Source organism: Durio zibethinus, chromosome 24 (genome assembly GCF_047325235.1).
Source record: "Durio zibethinus cultivar Kanyao isolate XHJ-2024 chromosome 24, ASM4732523v1, whole genome shotgun sequence".
Taxonomy (NCBI): Eukaryota; Viridiplantae; Streptophyta; class Magnoliopsida; order Malvales; family Malvaceae; genus Durio; species Durio zibethinus.
In genome coordinates this window covers 17,904,056-17,923,354 of record NC_143185.1, presented here as the reverse complement: position 1 = coordinate 17,923,354, position 19,299 = coordinate 17,904,056, and the positions used below count along the sequence as shown (strand labels likewise).

The 19,299-nt window shown below is 31.3% G+C and overlaps 1 protein-coding gene across 2 annotated transcripts; it reads left to right on the top strand.

The window, feature by feature from the left end:
- The first annotated feature begins 7,773 nt into the window (after positions 1–7,773).
- On the top strand, positions 7,774–12,685 carry LOC111317010 (uncharacterized). Of its 2 annotated transcripts, none has more exons than XM_089753593.1 (3): positions 7,774–10,950; positions 12,192–12,301; positions 12,405–12,685. In XM_089753593.1, exon 1 carries the CDS (start codon positions 7,891–7,893, stop codon positions 10,645–10,647), a length of 2,757 nt encoding a protein of 918 aa, XP_089609719.1. In that variant the 5' UTR covers positions 7,774–7,890; the 3' UTR covers positions 10,648–10,950; positions 12,192–12,301; positions 12,405–12,685. The 2 variants fall into 2 exon arrangements, with proteins under 2 accessions (XP_089609719.1, XP_022775029.1); XM_022919294.2 differs by having other exon boundaries at positions 7,774–10,954.
- The last annotated feature ends 6,614 nt before the right edge of the window (positions 12,686–19,299 follow it).

Here is a 19,299-nt window from a genome sequence, read left to right as displayed (position 1 = left end):
GTGATTTTTTTCTCTACACTGAAGGGTTTTGCACATAAATATTGGTGTGCTTTATTTTTTTATATTTTTTATTATTGATTGTTATCTATTACTTTGGGTTTATTACAATATATTACTTTTGAATTGCTATGTTTATTGCTTCAGGTCCAACAAGTGGTATCGGAGCAAGGGTTATTTCGAAATATCGATACAAAAATAGCCCAAAACAGAAGTAAATTCTATTCGAGATCATAGAGGGTGATATAGGTTTCATGATAAAATTGACAGCATCAAATTATTCAATTTGGAAGTTTATGATAGTAGATCATTTATACTATAAAGATTTGTATAAGTTGATATTGAGTGATTCGACTAAATCAACAAATATGAAAGATGAAAGCTGAAAAAAATTAGACAAAAAGATGCTGACTTCAATAAAAAAATAACTTGATATCTGTATATTTGATCATATAATGCAGGAGATAGATGCCCATACTATTTGAGAAAAACTGGCAACATTGTGTGAGAGAAAAATAAATATGAATAAAGTTATACTTGTTAAAAAGCTTACAACTTTACAGTACAAGGTTAGACGATCAATTACAGAATATTTGAATGATTTTTAAGATATATTTAATCGGATGACTACTATACAGCTTAAGGTGGATGATGAAATAAATACGTTATTTTTTTTAGTTTATTACCAGACAGTTGGAATACTCTAGTTGTGACTATTTTTAATTTAGCTTCTGATTACAAGGTGATATTGAAGATGATAAAGGATAATGTGCTTAATTAAGAAGCAAGACGAAAATATTTAGACCTTGAAAATTAAGCTCTAGTCATAGAAAACAGGGATAGATACATTGACAGAGGTCATAACTTAAAAGGTCGTAGTAAATCTAAACATAGATCTAAGTCAAAAGGTAAAATGAAAATGTTTCTATTAGGGTAAACAAGTCATATAAAATAATACTGTAAAATATTGAAGCAAAAGTAAAAGATAAGAAAGGTAAAAGTTTAGATGTGACAATGTTACAGCAGTGAATTCAGATAGCGATTTAGTTATTTTGATTTGTACATATGGTGATTGTAATCATGTTGACGATCTTGATATTGAATGGATAGTTGACACAAAAGCGACATATAATTGTGTTCATAAGATGGAGTTGTTTACAACTTACAAAATAGGAGATTTTGGTTGCACTAAGATAGGAAACAAGAGTGTGTCAAAGATTACTGAGATTGATGATATTATTGTATAAACTAGTACAGACTGCATATTAACTTTAAGGGATGTTAGACACATTTCAGATATGAGAATGAACTTATTTGCTATTAATATTTTTAATAATGAGAGATATGAGAGTAAACAAAAAATAGACAGCAGAAGATTCTCGAAAGATCTATGGTAGTTGTAATGAGAGACATATGCTGCACAATGTATAAGACATGGATGTAATTGAATGGTAATTAGATAAATATCATTGAAGATGATGCTTCAGCAAACTTGTGACACAAAAGGCTGGCATACATTAGTGAGAAAGGGTTACAAGTTTTAACAACGCAGTCTTCTATTTCCTTAACCAAAGGTATGTATCTTGATTCATGTGATCATTATTTATTTAGTAAGCATTGCAGAATTTTTTTTGTAAGAGTTCTCAAAGAAAAAAAAATAGATTAGAATTGATTTATTCTAACATATGTGGTCCCACTGAAGTTGAGTCATTAGGTGGTAGCATGTATTTTGTTATTTTTATTGATAATGTTTAATATAATACTTGGATGTATATGTTGAAAAATAAAAGTCAGGTATTGTAATATTTTTAAAAATTTCATATAATGGTGGAAAGGATGACAAAATTACCCTTGAAGCATATTCAAATTGATAATGGTGAGGAATACACATTAAAAAATTTTGAAGAGTATTATTTAAAGTATGAGATCAAGTATAAGATGACAGAACTTGGAACATCATAGCATAATAATGTAGCTGAAAGAATGAATCGCACTATTATGAAAAAAGTCAGATGTATGTTGATGATGACAAAATTACCAAAGCTATTCTGGGGTGAAGCAGTCAACACAACTTGGTATTTACTTAATAGATCATCATAAGTTTCTTTGGGCTTTGACATTCCATAAAAAGTATGGACAGGAAAAAATACTTTATACTTTTATTTGAAAGTTTTTAGATGTAAAGCATTCATGCATGTGCTGAAAGATCAGAGGTTAAAGCTTGACAGTAAAGCCATATAATGTGTGTTTATAGAATATAATGATAAGAAATTTAGCTATAAGGTATGGGATCAGTGAAAAGAAAGCCAATTGAGAGTAAATATGTGATCTTTCATGAAAAATAAACCATAGCAAACCTTGAAAAAGATAAGAAAACTATACGAATTACTATTGAGTGTGATGTTTCAACACCAATAAGGGTTCCACAAGAAAGAGCAATAGATTGTAAAAATGAGCAAGAAATAAAACTTGGAGATATGAATGAGCCAACCACAATTAGTGATGAGCCAAATGCAATTGATTTTGAGTAGGGGAAGCAATCCTCTTTACCTAATAGTGTTGAGCAAAGAAAGCTACCTTCAAATTAGGTGGTATAAAGTTTTAGCTTAAAAGATCTACTAGAGAGCATAGGCCATTTATCAGATATCCAAGTTTAGATTTTATTTTAGTTAGTAGTAAGAGAAGCTAAAAAGCTTTCAAGATATACAGGCTATTCTAGATAGAGAGCACTGGTTAAAAATAATGAAAGAAGAGATGGAGTCATTACAAAAAAATGGTACTTATGATCTTGTTAAACTTTCGAAAAAGAAGAGGCTGTTGAAAAATAAATGGGTGTTTAAGATGAAAAAAAATGGTGATAAACTAGTGAGGTACAAAGCTTAATTTATGGTAAAAATTTTTTCTCAGAAACTAAGCATCGATTTTGATGAGATCTTCATTCCAGTTGTGAATATGAGTTTCATTCGAGTGGTGTTAAGATTAACAGCTAGTTTGAATCTTGAGCTTAAGCAACTTAATGTTAAAACTACATTCTTGCATGGTGACTTACATGAGGATATTTATATAAATCAACCTAAGGGTTTTAAAATGAAAGAGAAAAAATACTTAGTTTGTAAATTGAAGAAAAGCTTGAATGGCTTGAAACAAGCTCCACGATAGTGGTACAAAAAGTTTGATTTTTTTATGATGAACCACAGCTATAAAAGAATGGTAACGGATCCTTGTGTGTATGTCAAAAAATTCTCTGATGGTAACTTTATTATTCTCTTATTATATGTTGATAATATGTTGATTGTGGGATAAGATGTTGGTATGGTTCATAAGTTAAAAGAACAATTATCTAAGTCCTTTGATATAAAAGATTTAGGTCTAGTAAAGTAAATTATCAGTATGGATATTATTCGAGATAGGAAAGTTAAAAAGTTATGGTTGTCACAAAAAAAGTATCTTGAATGGGTGCTTAGTAGATTCAACATGCAGTATGCTAAATTAATTAGCAGTCCACTTGTCAATCATTTTCATTTGAGTAAAAAATCTTATTCGGTGTCTAAAGAAGAGCAACTAGCTATGTCTAATATTCTTTATTCTTCTACAGTCGATTTTTTAATGTATCTTATATTTTATACATGGCTTGACATTACTCATACAGTTGATGTAGAGAGTAAATTTTTTTTTAATCCGAGAAAGATTCACCGAAAAGTAGTGAAATTGATTTCAAATATTTAAGGGGCACCTCAAAAATGTGCTTAAGTTATGACGTTTCACAACTAGTTCTAGAAAGGTTTACTAATGCTAACATGACAGGTGATCTTGATGATAAAAAATCTACTTCAAGATATTTGTTCACTTTTGTAAAAGGAGTTATATCTTAGTAGTTTAAGTTGTAGAAGTGTATTGCTTTATCAACTACAAAGGTAAGTATATTACAACAACCAAAACAAGTAAATAAATGCTTTGAATGAAACATTTTTTTTTTGAATTGGGGTTGAATCAGAAAGAGTATGTGATATTTTATAATAGTTAGGTGCTTTAGATTTGAGTAAAAATATCATGTACTATGCTAGAACAAAACACATTAATATTAGATATCACTGATTATGTTCAATGATTGAGGAATAGCAGATGCTATTAAAATATATATATACTAGTGAGAATATAACAAATATGTTAACTAAGATACTTCTTTAGAAGAAGCTTGAGCTCTGTAGTAACTTGGTTGAAATGACTTCCTTGGCCAAGGTAAGTTCTAAACAAAACTGCTATAATGATGAATCTCCTCCTAATGGGACTGAAGGGAGAAATTGTTAGAAAAATGAAATCCAGCCCTATGTAATTGGGTTTGGACTAATCGAAAGCCTTAGGCCTTTATCTTTCTTTTTACACGGAGCCTTAGCTACTTAATAAAAAGAGATGATGCTATTTTAAGGTAGTGTCGCAAACAAAAAAAAAAGCCAAAAAAATAGAAAAAAAAAGAGAAAAAAGAAGAGAGAGTTAATTGAACAAAAATCGATCCGTGGTCCGATTGAGCTAAAATTTTATCAGTAGATTTATGATTCAAAGTTTTACACTTTGAATGGTAAAGATTGGGTTTGAAGCTTTCTAAGAATAAATTCATAGTATATTTATTGAGTCATTTATTTGATTAGATTTCTCTAATTATTTTTCTCTAGTTGTTGATTAGCTCTAGTTTTAGCTAGAGAAAAATTTTGTATATCCATTATTTGATAGTGAAGATTTTTTTGGTGGTCCGTGATTTTTTTCCTTTATAGTAGAAGGTTTTTCACATAAATCTTGGTGTACTTTATTTTTTTTATGTTTTTTTATTGTTGATTGTTGTTTATTATTGTGAGTTTATTGCAATATATTGTTTCTGCATTGTTGTGTTTATTGCTTCATGCCCAACACCTCTGATTTATAGAGTTTCTTATTCTTTTTTGCCCCTATCCAATATATGTATGCCGTCATGCCAATCAAAGTATAACAGAAATCAATGTTTTCCCTCTTGGCTTATTAACAGCCCATTATACTTCATTTTCCCATCTAGCAACTTCCCTGTATAGGTTACATAGGTATAATACCTACCTTTAAAACTCTTTTGAATAGCTGCAGTTGAAAAATATGTGATCCTTTACTCTCATTCTCCTACTTGCATAGCATACTAACTTATCTGTATGAACACCCCACTTTGTTAGCTTACTTTTAGTAGGAAACCTATTTAACACAGTAATTCTAGCAATTATAGCAAATTTAAGGATGTGCAGCTTACACCAGACAAGTTTATGGCAACTGACTTTCATTTGCCTTGACCTTATTTCCTCCCAAACACTAGCAACCGAATAGCTAAGGCTTTTGATGCACTATTTCACCCTATTTTTTATTTGTACTAGGAACTTAGATGTAACGCTTCTCATCTGTAACAATCTTTTCATGCTTTAGTTATGACTTTGTGTGATCGACACCTCCCATATGCTTTTTCCTTTTAGCACAAAGCTTGTTATCCATGCTATCCATAATGAGCTAGCTTGAATGAAGATGGACTACAAAAGCCTAAGTATACAAGATTGATTTCAAGCTTCTGTATCAATCCCAAGCCTCTCTTGGACTTATAATTACAAACTGCTTGCCAGCTTACTTGAGCTCATTTTCTAAAAACTAAAGTTTGATTTATGCAAAGCTTAAGCATAACTTTTTTCGAGTTCCCCACAACCACACTTTTTTTAAATAATTTAGCTAGTTTAATAATAATAAAAAAAGCCAATAAAATTGTCTCAATCTTTGTTTTAATCAATGCAAAAAAAAGTTATAAAATTTTAAATTTAAATCTTATCACGTATGAATTTTGTTTATTTATATATATCAAGTAGCAACCTATACAGGTCAACAAATTTTGTTTTGTCATCCATATTTATTGGTTTTATTGTTAAAAAATGTATTTTTTTTTAAAGAATGAAAAATGACAAAACATACAAAAAAAATCAAATGAAAGTGACATACAAATATTTAAATTAGCCTATTATCTTGAATTGATTTAATATTGATTTTTTCCAATAATATTCATATCGAATTGAAATAGATATAAACCTATATGATACTGATTGTTTTGCCATCTATATTGATTGACTCATTTTATTGTAAAATCAATCTAATTAAAAAAGGATTGAAAAGGGAAAATCAAATGAAATTCAATCGTGATATCAACATATTTACTAATTTTTTTTAAAAACCATCAAATTTAAAAAAGAAAAAAAAATAAATAGTTTAAATAATCACATCAAATGGTCCCTTATTAAAGAAAAATTTTAAAATATGAATTCATTTTTTTGATAAAAAAAAAGGAATCAATTGACTTAACATATGATGTACTGGCATACTATTAATATCAAATGGGTTTTTTAAATATATATATAAAAAATTATTTCTTAAATGTATTAAACAAAAGTAAAAAAAAAAAATACTGACATATTATTAATATCAAATGGGTCTTATATAGAATTAAAATTTTAAAAAATATTTATTTATTATTTTTTAAATGTAAAAAAGTAAAAAGGGGAAAAATTGATATAATTGAGTCTCAAACATAAAAAATACAATTTTTATAAAACTACATTTTATCATTTTAAAATATTTATTAAATAATTTAAAATAAAATTTTAAAACCCAAAAAAAAAAAAGAAAACATAAGGAAAAAAAAAAACTAAAAACGACACGGATGACCCAAAGAAATAGTCTTGTTAATCATATATTATTCAAATGAGCCATAAAAAAAATCTTCAAAAATCGTTATTAAAAATTTAAAAGAAAGTCCGTAAAAAAAGAAAAGTAAAACAGAAGTTTAATATAAGTGGGTTCTACCCATAAAAAAAAAATTATTTAAAATATATTTATTTATAATTTTTAAAAAAATAAAAAATGAAGAAAAAAAAGTTAAAAAAAAAAACCACGAGATTCAATTAGTGTAGTGTTACGAAAAATAAAATTTAAAAAACTCTTTATTAAATATTTTTTAAATTAAAAAAGAAAAAAATTAAAAAGGGTAAAAAAATTTGATATAAGTGGATCCAAACATAAAAAATAAAATATTGAAAAAATATATTTTTATAATGTTAAAAAATATTCATTAAAGAATTTTTTTAAAAAATAAAGAAATCGAAAAAACAAGTAAAACATTGAAAATAACACGCGATAATCAAAAGAAACGAAACTGATGACCACACATTACTCAAGTATATAAAAAAAATAAGAATAATTTTTGTTATTTAACAAAAAAATGAAAAGGGTAGAAAAAAAGGTTCGATATAAATATTTAGAATATATATTTTTTATAACTTGGAAAAATATTTATTAACTTTTATAAAAGAAAAAAAGTAAAAAAACAACAAAAAAAAGTTGAAAAAAAAGCAAAAAAAGGACCAATAACCAATTGACATGTGGCACTTAAAAATAAGACAATGTTCGCCGTACATTGCAAAATTTAAGTTATGGAGGTTGATTTGATTTGTTTATTATTTTTCTAAATATTAAAAAGTATTTTCTTATAATTGCAACTTTTACTGTTACATAATTTTATCAAAATAAAAAATAAGAAAAAAGAGATTTAAACATTGAATTTTACCCTCGAAAATCTCCACTTCCAAGCTGTATCAACAAACAATACCATAAAGAGGTTGGCTTGAAGCCCACCATATTAAGAATGAACGAGTCCATGAAAATGGGCTAGGCCCAAACTCCAAAGCCCAATCCGAACAACCCAAAAGGCAGAAAAATGTTACAGCAGCCGAGCACAAGCAGTAGCAAATCTGAGAAACGTTTACCTGAGCAGGAGCCTCCCCAAAATCCTCCTTCAGCTCTAGCCACTTTCTTCCTTCCGCCTCCTTTTTACTCCTTCTTGTTTCCATGAATGGATCCCCCACCATCACCGCCATTCGAACCTCCACGATGGGAAATCCAACGGCCATTATTAATACAGGTGAGTCCTTCCGTTTCATCTGCTTCTTCACAAAACCTTTCTCCTCTTTCTCTTCCTCTCTTCCCTTAGACCCCGACTCACCCGATCACGACCTCCCTTTACTCCTCCATTCCATCCTCTCCAAACCCAATTGGCACAAACACCCTTCCCTCCCAAATCTGATCCCTTTCATATCCCCATCCCATGTCCATTCCCTTTTATCTCTCAACCCTTATCTCCTTCCCCAAACTGCCCTCGATTTCTCCTATTGGATCTCTCGAAAATCCAATTTCAAACACTCCGTTGTTTCCTATTCTGCCCTTTTAAACATCCTTGTGACTAACAAATTCCTTGGTCCAGCTGAGAAAATCCGCCTTGCCATGATCAAATCCTCCTCTTCAATCGACGAAGCCCGGTTCGTTTTAGAATTATTAAAAGAAATGAATAAAAATGACGAACTTCATTCCAAATTTAAGCTTTCTGTTAGATCCTATAATTTTTTGTTGATGTCATTATCGAAATTCTTGATGATTGATGAAATGAAATCTGTTTATAGTGAAATGTTGAATGATATGGTTTCGCCGAATATTTTTACTTGGAATACTATGGTTAATGCGTATTGTAAGATTGGGAATGTGGTTGAGGCTCAACTATATGTGAGTAAGATTGTACAGGCCGGATTGAGTCCTGATACGTTTACTTTTACTTCCTTGATTTTGGGGCATTGCAGGAATAAGGATGTAGATAGCGCATTTAAGGTTTTTAGAATGATGCCAAATAAGGGTTGTCGCAGAAATGAGGTTTCATATACCAATCTTATTCATGGTCTTTGTGAGGCTGGACGTGTTGACGAGGCTATTAAGTTGTTTGATACGATGGGAGAGGATTTTTGTTATCCTACAGTTCGTACATACACGGTGATTATTAGTGGATTGTGTGAAGTAGGGAGGAAGTCAGAAGGAATGAATTTGTTTGAGCAAATGTTGCAGAAGGGGTGTGAGCCAAATGCTCATACCTACACTGTAATCATTGATAGCTTATGTAAAGAACATAAGGTTGATGAGGCAAGAAAAATTTTAGATGGGATGTTAGAGAAAGGGCTGGTTCCAAGTGTGGTCACTTATAATGCTTTGATTGATGGATATTGCAAGCATGGATTAATGGAGGCTGCACTGGAAGTTTTGGGTATGATGGAATCTAATAGTTGTTGTCCAAATGATCGAACGTATAATGAATTGATAGCTGGGTTTTGTAAGAAGAATGTACACAAGGCAATGGCATTTCTTGATAAGATGCTTGAACTTAAGCTGGTACCAAGTGTGGTCACATATAATTCGTTAATTGATGGGCAGTGTAAAATGGGGCAATTAGATAGTGCCTTTAGGCTGCTTGAGATGATGAGGGAGAATGGTTTGGTTCCTGATGAATGGACTTACAGTGTTCTTATAGACTCTCTTTGTAAAGTTGATAGGGTAGAGGAAGCTCGTATTCTCTTTGACTCTCTCAAGGAGAAAAGCTTAAAAGCAAATGAAGTTGCATACACTGCTTTGATTGATGGATATTGCAAGGTTGGGAAAGTTGAAGATGCTCTTTCTTTGCTTGACAAAATGATTAATGAGGACTGCTTGCCAAATTCATGCACTTGCAATGCCCTTATAGATGGGTTGTGCAACACAAAAAATGTGAAGGAAGCATTGTTGATGGTGAAAAAGATGGCAGGGATGGGTGTGAAGCCTACAGTATATACCTATACAATTCTCATTAAACAGATGCTTAAAGGAGGTGATTTTGATCATGCATATGGGATTCTTGACCAACAAATTTCCTCAGGATGTCAACCTGATGTATTTACATATACTGCTTTTATTCAGGCGTATTGTGGTGTAGGGAGACTGAAAGAAGCAGAGGATATGATGATTAGGATGAAGGAAGAAGGAATTTTTCCAGATTCTCTGACATACACATTACTTCTTGATGCATATGGGTGCTTAGGATTAATGTGTTCTGCATTTGATGTTCTCAAGCGTATGTTTGATGCTGGCTGTGAGCCTTCTCATCATACATATTGTTTTTTAATCAAGCATCTCAAAAGGAAACAAGGGACAGAGGATGCCAGCCCTGCAATGGATTTGGTTTCAAATGCGGTGCTGTTTAATCATGCTGATGTGTGGAAGACAATGGAATTTGACACTGCTTTGGAGTTGTTTGAGAAAATGCATCAACATGGTTGTGTACCCAATGTTAACACTTACAGCAAGCTTATCATAGGACTTTGCAAAGTTGGACGCTTTGGAGTAGCCCAAAGGTTATTTGATCACATGGGTGAACAAGGAATATCTCCAGGTGAAGATGTCTACAATTCTCTTCTTAGTTGCTGCTGTGAGTTGGGAATGTATGATGATGCTATGATGGTGGTGGATCTAATGATCAATTCTGGCCAGTTACCGCATCTGGACTCCTGCAGACAACTGCTTTGCGGACTATATGATGAAGGGAGTAAAGAGAAGGCTGAGATGGTTTTTAATAACTTGCTTCGTTGTGGTTATAATAGTAATGAAGTAGCTTGGAAGATTCTTATTGATGGCTTACTGGAAAGGGGGCTTGCTGATAAATGCTCTGAACTCCTAAGCATCATGGAAAAAATGGGCTGCCAGCTCCATACTAATACATATTCAATGTTAATTGATGGAATTGAAGGAACATAGAGTATTGATTCTTGGTATTATTTGCTTTAGATTCTTGGCTTTTTGTTACTGGAAAGGAGACCACTGCATTGCTCTTCCTTCTAGATGGATGCTAGTGATGTATAGATTGAGGACTGCGTTCCTTTTGGCTTTGCATCCCAATATGTAAAAGTGGGTTTCTTGTTTCAATTGAAATGTTTCTACTAGGCTGGCAATGAAGGAGCAGTTTTTCAGTCAGAAGCACACACATACCCCCAAATTTCTGGTCGTTGATAGCATCAGTGCCCCCTCATCAAGCGAACCATTGTAGCTGACAATCAAGAGGCAAGTATGCATTTCCTTTGTCATTTTTGTTCAAATACTAGTGTTTTTGAGCCCTCTATTAATCATGTTCTTTGCTTTTCTATTTTCCTGCCTATCTCCCCCCCTTCTGAATCTACTTTAAGAGGATTGAGTTCTTTGCCTTTATATGTATATGATTATTTTCTCCTTAAGTCTATTCATATTCTTTGTACTCCTTGTACACTTAAAAATGCATTTGTGTGTAAAAATACTTGTGAAACTATTATGAGATTGTTATATGTGTCTGACGTGTATTCTTACAATCTAATTTCTTATCAAGGTAACTAGAAATTAACATGTTATCATAAGTTTGCCATCAACTACTGTGTCATTGTGGAATCAAGTTGTATCTTAAATATTCTGGATCGAACAATTTCCTGTCTTCTCCATTGGAACAACACATTCTTGCTCCAAGACTTTTTAGGGAATGATGTCCCCCTCCTTCTAGAACATCACTCTCTATCACCCAAACTAACACAAATGAAGAGCTAAACTAAAATATGGTATCCGGTATATGTCAGGCAGACACATTATGAATATGTGCTGAAATTAATTAACCATTAATTTCTTTTCAAAAATATGTTGGCTTGATTCACCCTGGATGGTGTTTGATGGCCAAGATACTCTACTCTAATTCATAAATAATAATAATAATAATAACTGTTTTTTACTTATGGTGTTGTGGTTTACTGATTTAGAAGGATCAGTACCCATCAAGGTAAATGTCTAAAAGGAAAATGAGCTCAAAATGATTTATACCATTGATAAAGTTCTTTGGCTTACCTCTTTCTTCTGTTTTTCTTTTGAGTTCTGACATGTTCTTGTCCTTGATATTGAAGCCTTAGCTGTTGATCCACAATAGCTTACCTGTTGCATCTTCTCCTTATTTGTTGGAATTTTACTGTTTTGACTATCTGTTTACTGTTCTTATCTTACATAAGTTGATTGGAATGTCTTTATACTTGATTTGCCTATCAAAGATTGGGAAGAAATTACCTAGTATATTTTACATTCAAGTTTTTTGGTTCTGTAGTTATTAAAAGTTGTGGATGTTCCTATAGTGTAAGAAAAGTTGGTTCAATCAATTAATTCCTTCGTCCTTGGGTTAGAGGGTAGAAATTACACATCTGCGCTCGGGATTAGAGAAGCCTACTGTCCTCGGCTTTTTTAAAATGGAAAAGAAGAAAATTTCAGAAAATAACTTTTTTCTTCTTTGGTCACAGCATAATCCATTCAAGGGTATGAAAGGAGCAAGCGATTACTCGAATGACAGTAAAGCCATAACTATGCTACCCTGCTCAAGAGGGATGACTGAGTGTATTGTGCTTCACAGGTAAGTAGATAAATAAAATCTTCAACAGTGTTGTTTCCTCTTCTCGTTTTAGATTGCATTGCTCATTACATGTCAATAATTGTCTGCTTTATTTATCGTGCAGTCGAAATCAACGCCTTGCCCATGAGAGCTACAAAGCGCCTAGTGCAATCGAATCAGTTGGAAAGCACCGAACCAAACCTAGATCAACTAGTACTCACAACCTTGATTTCATTTATCCAAAAGAAACAGCGACATTGATTTTGGTATCAAGATTTGGGTTGCTAATTGATTAACCATCACACGTGTTAAAAAAAAAAAGAAAAAAAGAAAAGTCAAATAAATAACTATGTACAGTGATAATTCCATTCAAATGGGGATAAATAAATGTCAAATTTTTTTTAAGGTGCTTTAAGGTTGATCGTAGTGTATGAAAGAATTTATCCAATTTTTACAAGGGATAATTATTGGTTTTGAGAATGGAAGTCGTATTCTTAAGCGTTCAATTATAAAACGCACCTTGCGGTGTAGCAGGAGCGTATCTCGCTAGCTCACAAATGGAGTCCTGTTTCAAAATCCAAATTTGTGAGATGAGAAGTGGTTTTTTTTTTTTCAATTATTGTATGACTTAAATTTATATGTACCAAAAAAGAGACGAATTAATGAAGCCTTAAAATAACCATGGTTGCTCGATTTCACTCTTTGAGATGTTCTCATTCTTCGAAAAAGTTTCAGTATTCTTAACTCAAGAATTATTTTAACAAATTAATTTTTTTATTTTACAGTCAATAAAAATACTGTTGGTTGAAAAGTTTTCAGATTATTATACTTTTACTTATATGTATAATACATCTTTTGGTGAATACATATCTAAACTAACGTTTCGACTTGATCACAAAAGTTTTGATATAAAAAGTATTGAACTTGGTTTAATTGGACAAATAATTGTACAAAATTATTCTTTTCACCTTTTAAAAGATTTTTCAACTTTTATAAAGCATCGCTTTATTGAATGTATAAAATGGTCAAAACACCTTTTTTAATCTTTTCTAATACTTTAGATGAGCACAGGAAATACCTGAATCTTATTGCTCAAGAATTTATTTTACACGGTATTATTTTAAGTTCCAAAAAGGTTGAACTTGAAAAAACCGAAATTGAATTTCTTGGTCTTAATCTTTCTGCAAACGGACTAACCCTGTAGGATCACATTATCTCCAAGATAAAAGATTTTTCAGAAGAACTGGATAATGTCAAACAGCTACAGCAGCTGTTAGCTATTAGGTATACTTAATTACGGCAGACAATTTTTCAAAAATTTTTTGAAAAAGAAAAGCTATCTTTTGCGTAAATTGCGTAAAGATAATAATTTTGTCTGGACACCTAAAGATTCTGATATTATCAAACATATCAAATCAGAATTAATCACTATACCTAAGGTCTATTTACCTAAACAAGGTGACCTATTAATTTTAGAGACAGATACCAGTGATGAACATTGGGGATGTGTCTTAAAAGCTAAAAATCTGCATCAAAAAGATGAATTGATTTGTGGCTACAATTTCGGTAAGTTCAAACCAAACGAAATAAATTATATTATCTTTGAAAAAGAATTATTAGCCATAAAAAATGGTGTACAGCGATTTCACATCTATTTAGCCTCAGAGATCTTTGTTATCCGCACAAATAACCAAGTAGTCAAAAATTTTCTCCAAAATAGAAAGCTTTATGATAATCCCAAGCGAATTAGGTGGTACAATTTTCTTTGTTCTTATCATTTTAGGTAGAGTTCATCAACGGAGATAAAAATCTCCTTGCAGACTTCCTGAGTCGACCACATAGATCGAGGAAAACACCCAATCCATGATACATGTGGATGGAGAACCGTAAAAAATAGGTAAAAAGTCCTCTTCTTCTTCTTTTTCTTCTACTCCTTCTTCTCCACGACCCCTAATCTCTACAAATCCTAACTAAGGATTTAACTTTTACAATAATCCTAACCAAGGATTATATCTATATCAACAACCTCTTTATCGACCCCTTTCATGAGGATTCAACCAGAATACTCACAATTTGCTCAAGATCCAAACGACTAGACACCTATGAGTTATTCTTAAATAGTTTCTTCCACAGAAAAACTGTTGGAACGATCAAACAGATCCAGAATAACCAGAAATTCCAACCCCTCAACCAGAGGCGCGTGGGAAGAGAAAAGCTGAAGCAATATCTAACCCAGATATTGATGATCTAAGGTGATTTCCAAATTTATTAGATCCAGATATAATGGATCAACATCTTCTTCATCTTAAGGAAAAATATTCTCACCTAAACAAGGATGAGATTAAAGATGAGATAAAATAAACTTCTGATTCTGGCCAAACAAGTCAGGTTCAAACTGAAATCCCTATAATCGATTCGTTAAACAAACGAACAGTTTCATAATGAGGTACATATTTAGACTTAACCAAAGTCCCTCTTCAACACTATGCAAAAACCATAAATGGTTGGGCATAATCTATGTATATTGTAGTCACAAATTATAAGGAGACATGGGGCAAAGAAAGATTCCTCAATTACTTTTGTGGCACATGGCAAGGTGATGTCCTTCAATTTCTTAAAAAATGGGAAAAGACAACCCTCGGAGAATAGCAGAAATCCTCTATGTTAGCTGTCGGTAATATCCCTCAACTTTTGAAAGATTTAACCCAAATCTTGAAAAATGGATTTTACGATAGTACAAAATCCCTAGATCCTACTCAAGAAGCTCAATTTATTTTATCAAAATTAAAGTTATGTGATATAAAGTTTTTAGATGATTTTTCTAAAAAATATCTTTTTGAATATCAAAAATTGGATGAAAAACATTCCAAAATTTGGTTACAACAATATTTTCTTAAACTTCCCTCACCATGGGATGAATTAAGTTCTTAAAATTACCCTGTTTACTTTGAGTTAAAACTCAAAACTGTTCATGCTGTAAATCTCAGTATCGAACTGTATGATACTCTTGGATGTAGAATACACTACGTTCAGAATCAGGTAACAGAATACTGTTTGAAGCAAAAAGCTACAAAACAGGTAAAATCCAAACTTTCGTATAAACAATATACAAAGATTTTGAAAAATGAATTTGAATTTGGTTGTAATAAACAATCTTTTTCAAAGAAATCTCGTTTTAAGAAAAAACGAAAATATTTTTGGAAAAAATGGAAGCCTACAACTTTTAAACCTAAAAAAGGTAAATTTGTTATTAAAAAGAAGAAAAAATCTTCTAAAAATTGTAAATATTTTTTTTGTGATCAAGAAGGTCATTATGCAAACGCTTGTCCTAACACTTTACTCTTACTTGCATCTTCTGCATAAGCTCTTTGTTTCAAAGCTCATACATGCATATCTGAGTGGATAGCTGGCTTTTGTGGCCTGAGTTGCCTTTTATTGCTAGCGTTTCAGAACAGCACACCGATTTTAAACACCAGAAACATGGAAACTTATGAAGAAAATTCTTCTATTTGTCAAGATAAGTCTTATAATCATGATTTACATATAGATCCTAAGTATGAATCTAGTAATATTAGCATAAGTAGAACTGTAAATAGTTTAATAGATTTAACTTCTTCTTTCTTTCATAAACTTTTTGTAAAAATTGATAATATTGAAGAAAAAGTAGATATACTTGTAGAAAAGATGGACCAAAAGCATGTTCCCCCTGAAACATCTAAAGATTTTGGACCACTTTACTTTGGAAATATTATGATGAACGATGACAAACCCTCATCTTCTACCTCAGCAAAGGTGAAACAAGAACAACTTGATTTTGACTCTTATAAGTATATTATTGAAAATTTTAAATTAAAAATGGAGCAGAGTAATGATCCGCAACAACGGATTGATTATCTTAATGCTATAGAGACTCTTTATAAAAAACATAAAGACCTCTTTCTTAAATACAAATATCATTATATGCTCAACTATGACACAACCAGTGTCAGTAGTGAAGAAGCAAATAGTGATATAGTAAAAGATAATTTTAAAATTCTTGCTACTAACCCAGTAGTCAAGGATAAACCACCTTTATTCGATGAAACCACATCTGATGAAGAAGATAGTTTTGACGATCAAATAGATCCAGAACAATCAAAAATTCTAACCCCTCAACCAGAAGCGCGTGGGAAGAGAAAAGTCGAAGCAATATCTAACCCAGATATTGATGATCTAAGGTAATTTCTAGATTTATTAGATCCAGATATAATGGATCAACATCTTTCTCATCTTAAGGAAAAATATTCTCACATAAACAAGGATGAGATTAAAGATAAGATAAAATAAACTTTTGATTCTGGCCAAACAAGTCAGGTTCAGACTGAAATCCTTATAATCGATTCGTTAAACAAACGAACGGTTTCAAAAGAAGGTACATATTTAGACTTAACCAAAGTTCCTCTTCAACACTATGGAAAAATCATAGATGATTGGGCACAATCTATGTCTATTGTAGTCACAAATTATAAGGAGACATTAAACCTAGATTAGTAAATCTCGCAGACTTATCAATCCCAAAAGGATGGTGTCTCGAAGATCTTTCAAATACTTCTAAAAAATAGCAAGTACCAAATTTAGAATTTTTCTCATCAGGAAAAAAATCTTTACTTTAAAAATTTAAATGAATCAACCATTTTTAATCCAAACCCGGTTTTACCACCCGTAAATATTTTTGATCATCAATCAGATGATGATATTGAGAGTATAACTAGTAATCAATCTTTTTGTACTTTTTATCGAAATTCTTTTTCAGGATTTCATGGTACCAACAGTACAAAAACCCTCAGACGAGCAAATAGTATGCGTCAATCAGGTAATACTGATAATGCTCAAATTCTTATTTTTACAGGAGATAATCTATCTCAGTAAGGTACAGTTGATAATCAAACCCATTATCATTTTGTTAACTCTGTTATTAACTCACATACTTCTTCTTCTAGAAAAACTAGAAATGAAGACATTAAAATGATTCATTCTATAAATAATTTTCATATTTCTAAAACTCACCCTCAAGAAATAATATCATTTGCTAACAAGGTACGATAATATTGAAGGTTTTTTTTATTTTCAAAACTATAAACCATATAGTTTGAATATTTTGATTGACACAGGAGCAACAATCTCTAGCTGTCATCTTAATGCTTTGCCATCAACAAAATGACAACCAATGAAGTATCATATAATAATAGTAGGCATCGATGGTAAAGAAACCATTGTTAGCTTAAAGGCAAAAAATATACTTGTTGCCTTAAACGATAAAAAATTCGTTATACCTAAAATCTTATGTTTTCCTAATATGCATGGAGACATACTATTAGGAAATAATTTTATACATAAATATTTACCCTTTTCAGTTTTTTCTGATTATCTTGTTTTTACTATTGATAAAAAATCGATAGATGTTCTTTTATTATCCAAGCACAATCATGTTTGTGATAATGGTTTTAGACCAGAAATAACACATATTTTTGAACTTAAAACTATTAATGAAAAACATTGGCTTTATAGAATTTTGCAAGAAAACTTCAGTAAAAACCCATTGAAGCTTTGGGAACGAAGTCCCAGATACTGTGAACTTACTCTTCATTCTCTAAAAGAGATTGTTCTAGTTAAACCAATGATCTATACCAAACAGGATATAGATGAATTTGAAGTTCAAATTTCAAAATTGCTTGACAAAGGTCTGATAGAACCAACTACCAGCCCTCACTCCGATCCAGCATTCTTGGTAAGAAACCATTCTGAGATTAAACAAGATAAACCCCGTATGGTTATTAATTACAAGAAATTAAACCAAAATCTTGTTTTTGATGGCTATTTTATCCCTCGTAAAGATGTTTTAATTAATTTAGCAAAAAATGCTAAATATTTTTCTAAATTTGATTGTAAATCAGGTTTTTGGCAAATCATGCTAAACGAAACCTCTAAACCTCTTACTGCTTTTAGTGCACCAGCAGGCCATTACTAATGGACTGTTATGCCTTTCGGTCTATGCAACGCACCTCAAATCTTTCAGCGTTGGATGGACAGTATTTTCAGCACAATAATCCTAACTAAGGATTATATTTATATCAATAACCTCTTTATCGACCCCCTTTCATGAGGATTCAACCACAATACTCACAGTTTGCTCAAGATCCAAACGACTGGACACCTATGAGTTATTCTCAAATAGTTTTTTCCACAGAACAACTGTTGGAACGAACAAAATTCTCTAACCCAGAGATAAAAGATTTTTACAATCCTGAACTTGAACCACAAGTCTATAATTTGTTAAACAAAGTTTAAAAATCCCATCTTTCAGAAAACAAAACTAGCTTTCGTAAAGAGATGACCAACTTAGCTGAATTTTTAGTTAAACAGGCTAAAGAATTTCAGAATTTTAAAGAAATAGCTTTCCAAAGTCTTCTATCAACAAATATGCTAAAACAACAAGATATTGATTTCTTTGCTTTGGAAGAAAATCAGTACAATCTTGAAGAGATAAACAATTTCTTGAATTTACGTGAATATCTTGAGAAAGATAATTTTATTTCTTCTAAGCTAAACAAGCTTAAAAGAATTTTTCTCTTCGAAAAAGTTGTAGTATTCTTAACCCAAGAATTATTTCAGTAAATTAATTCTTCTATTTTACAGTCAACAAAAATACTGTTGGTTGAAAAGTTTTCAAATTATTATACTTCTACTTATATGTATAATACATCTTTTGGTGAATACATACCTAAACTAAAGTTTCGACTTGACCACGAAAGATTTGATATAAAAAGTATTGAACTTGGTTTAGTTGGACAAATAACTGTACAAAATTATTCTTTTCACCTTTTAAAAAATTTTCTAGCTTTTATAAAGCATCGCTTTATTGAATGTATAAAATGGTCAAAATACCTTTTTTACGTTCATTTCACTATATATAGTTTTTTGGGTACCTTTCAACGAGAAAGATTTTATCAACCCTACCAAATATGGGAATTTGATACTGT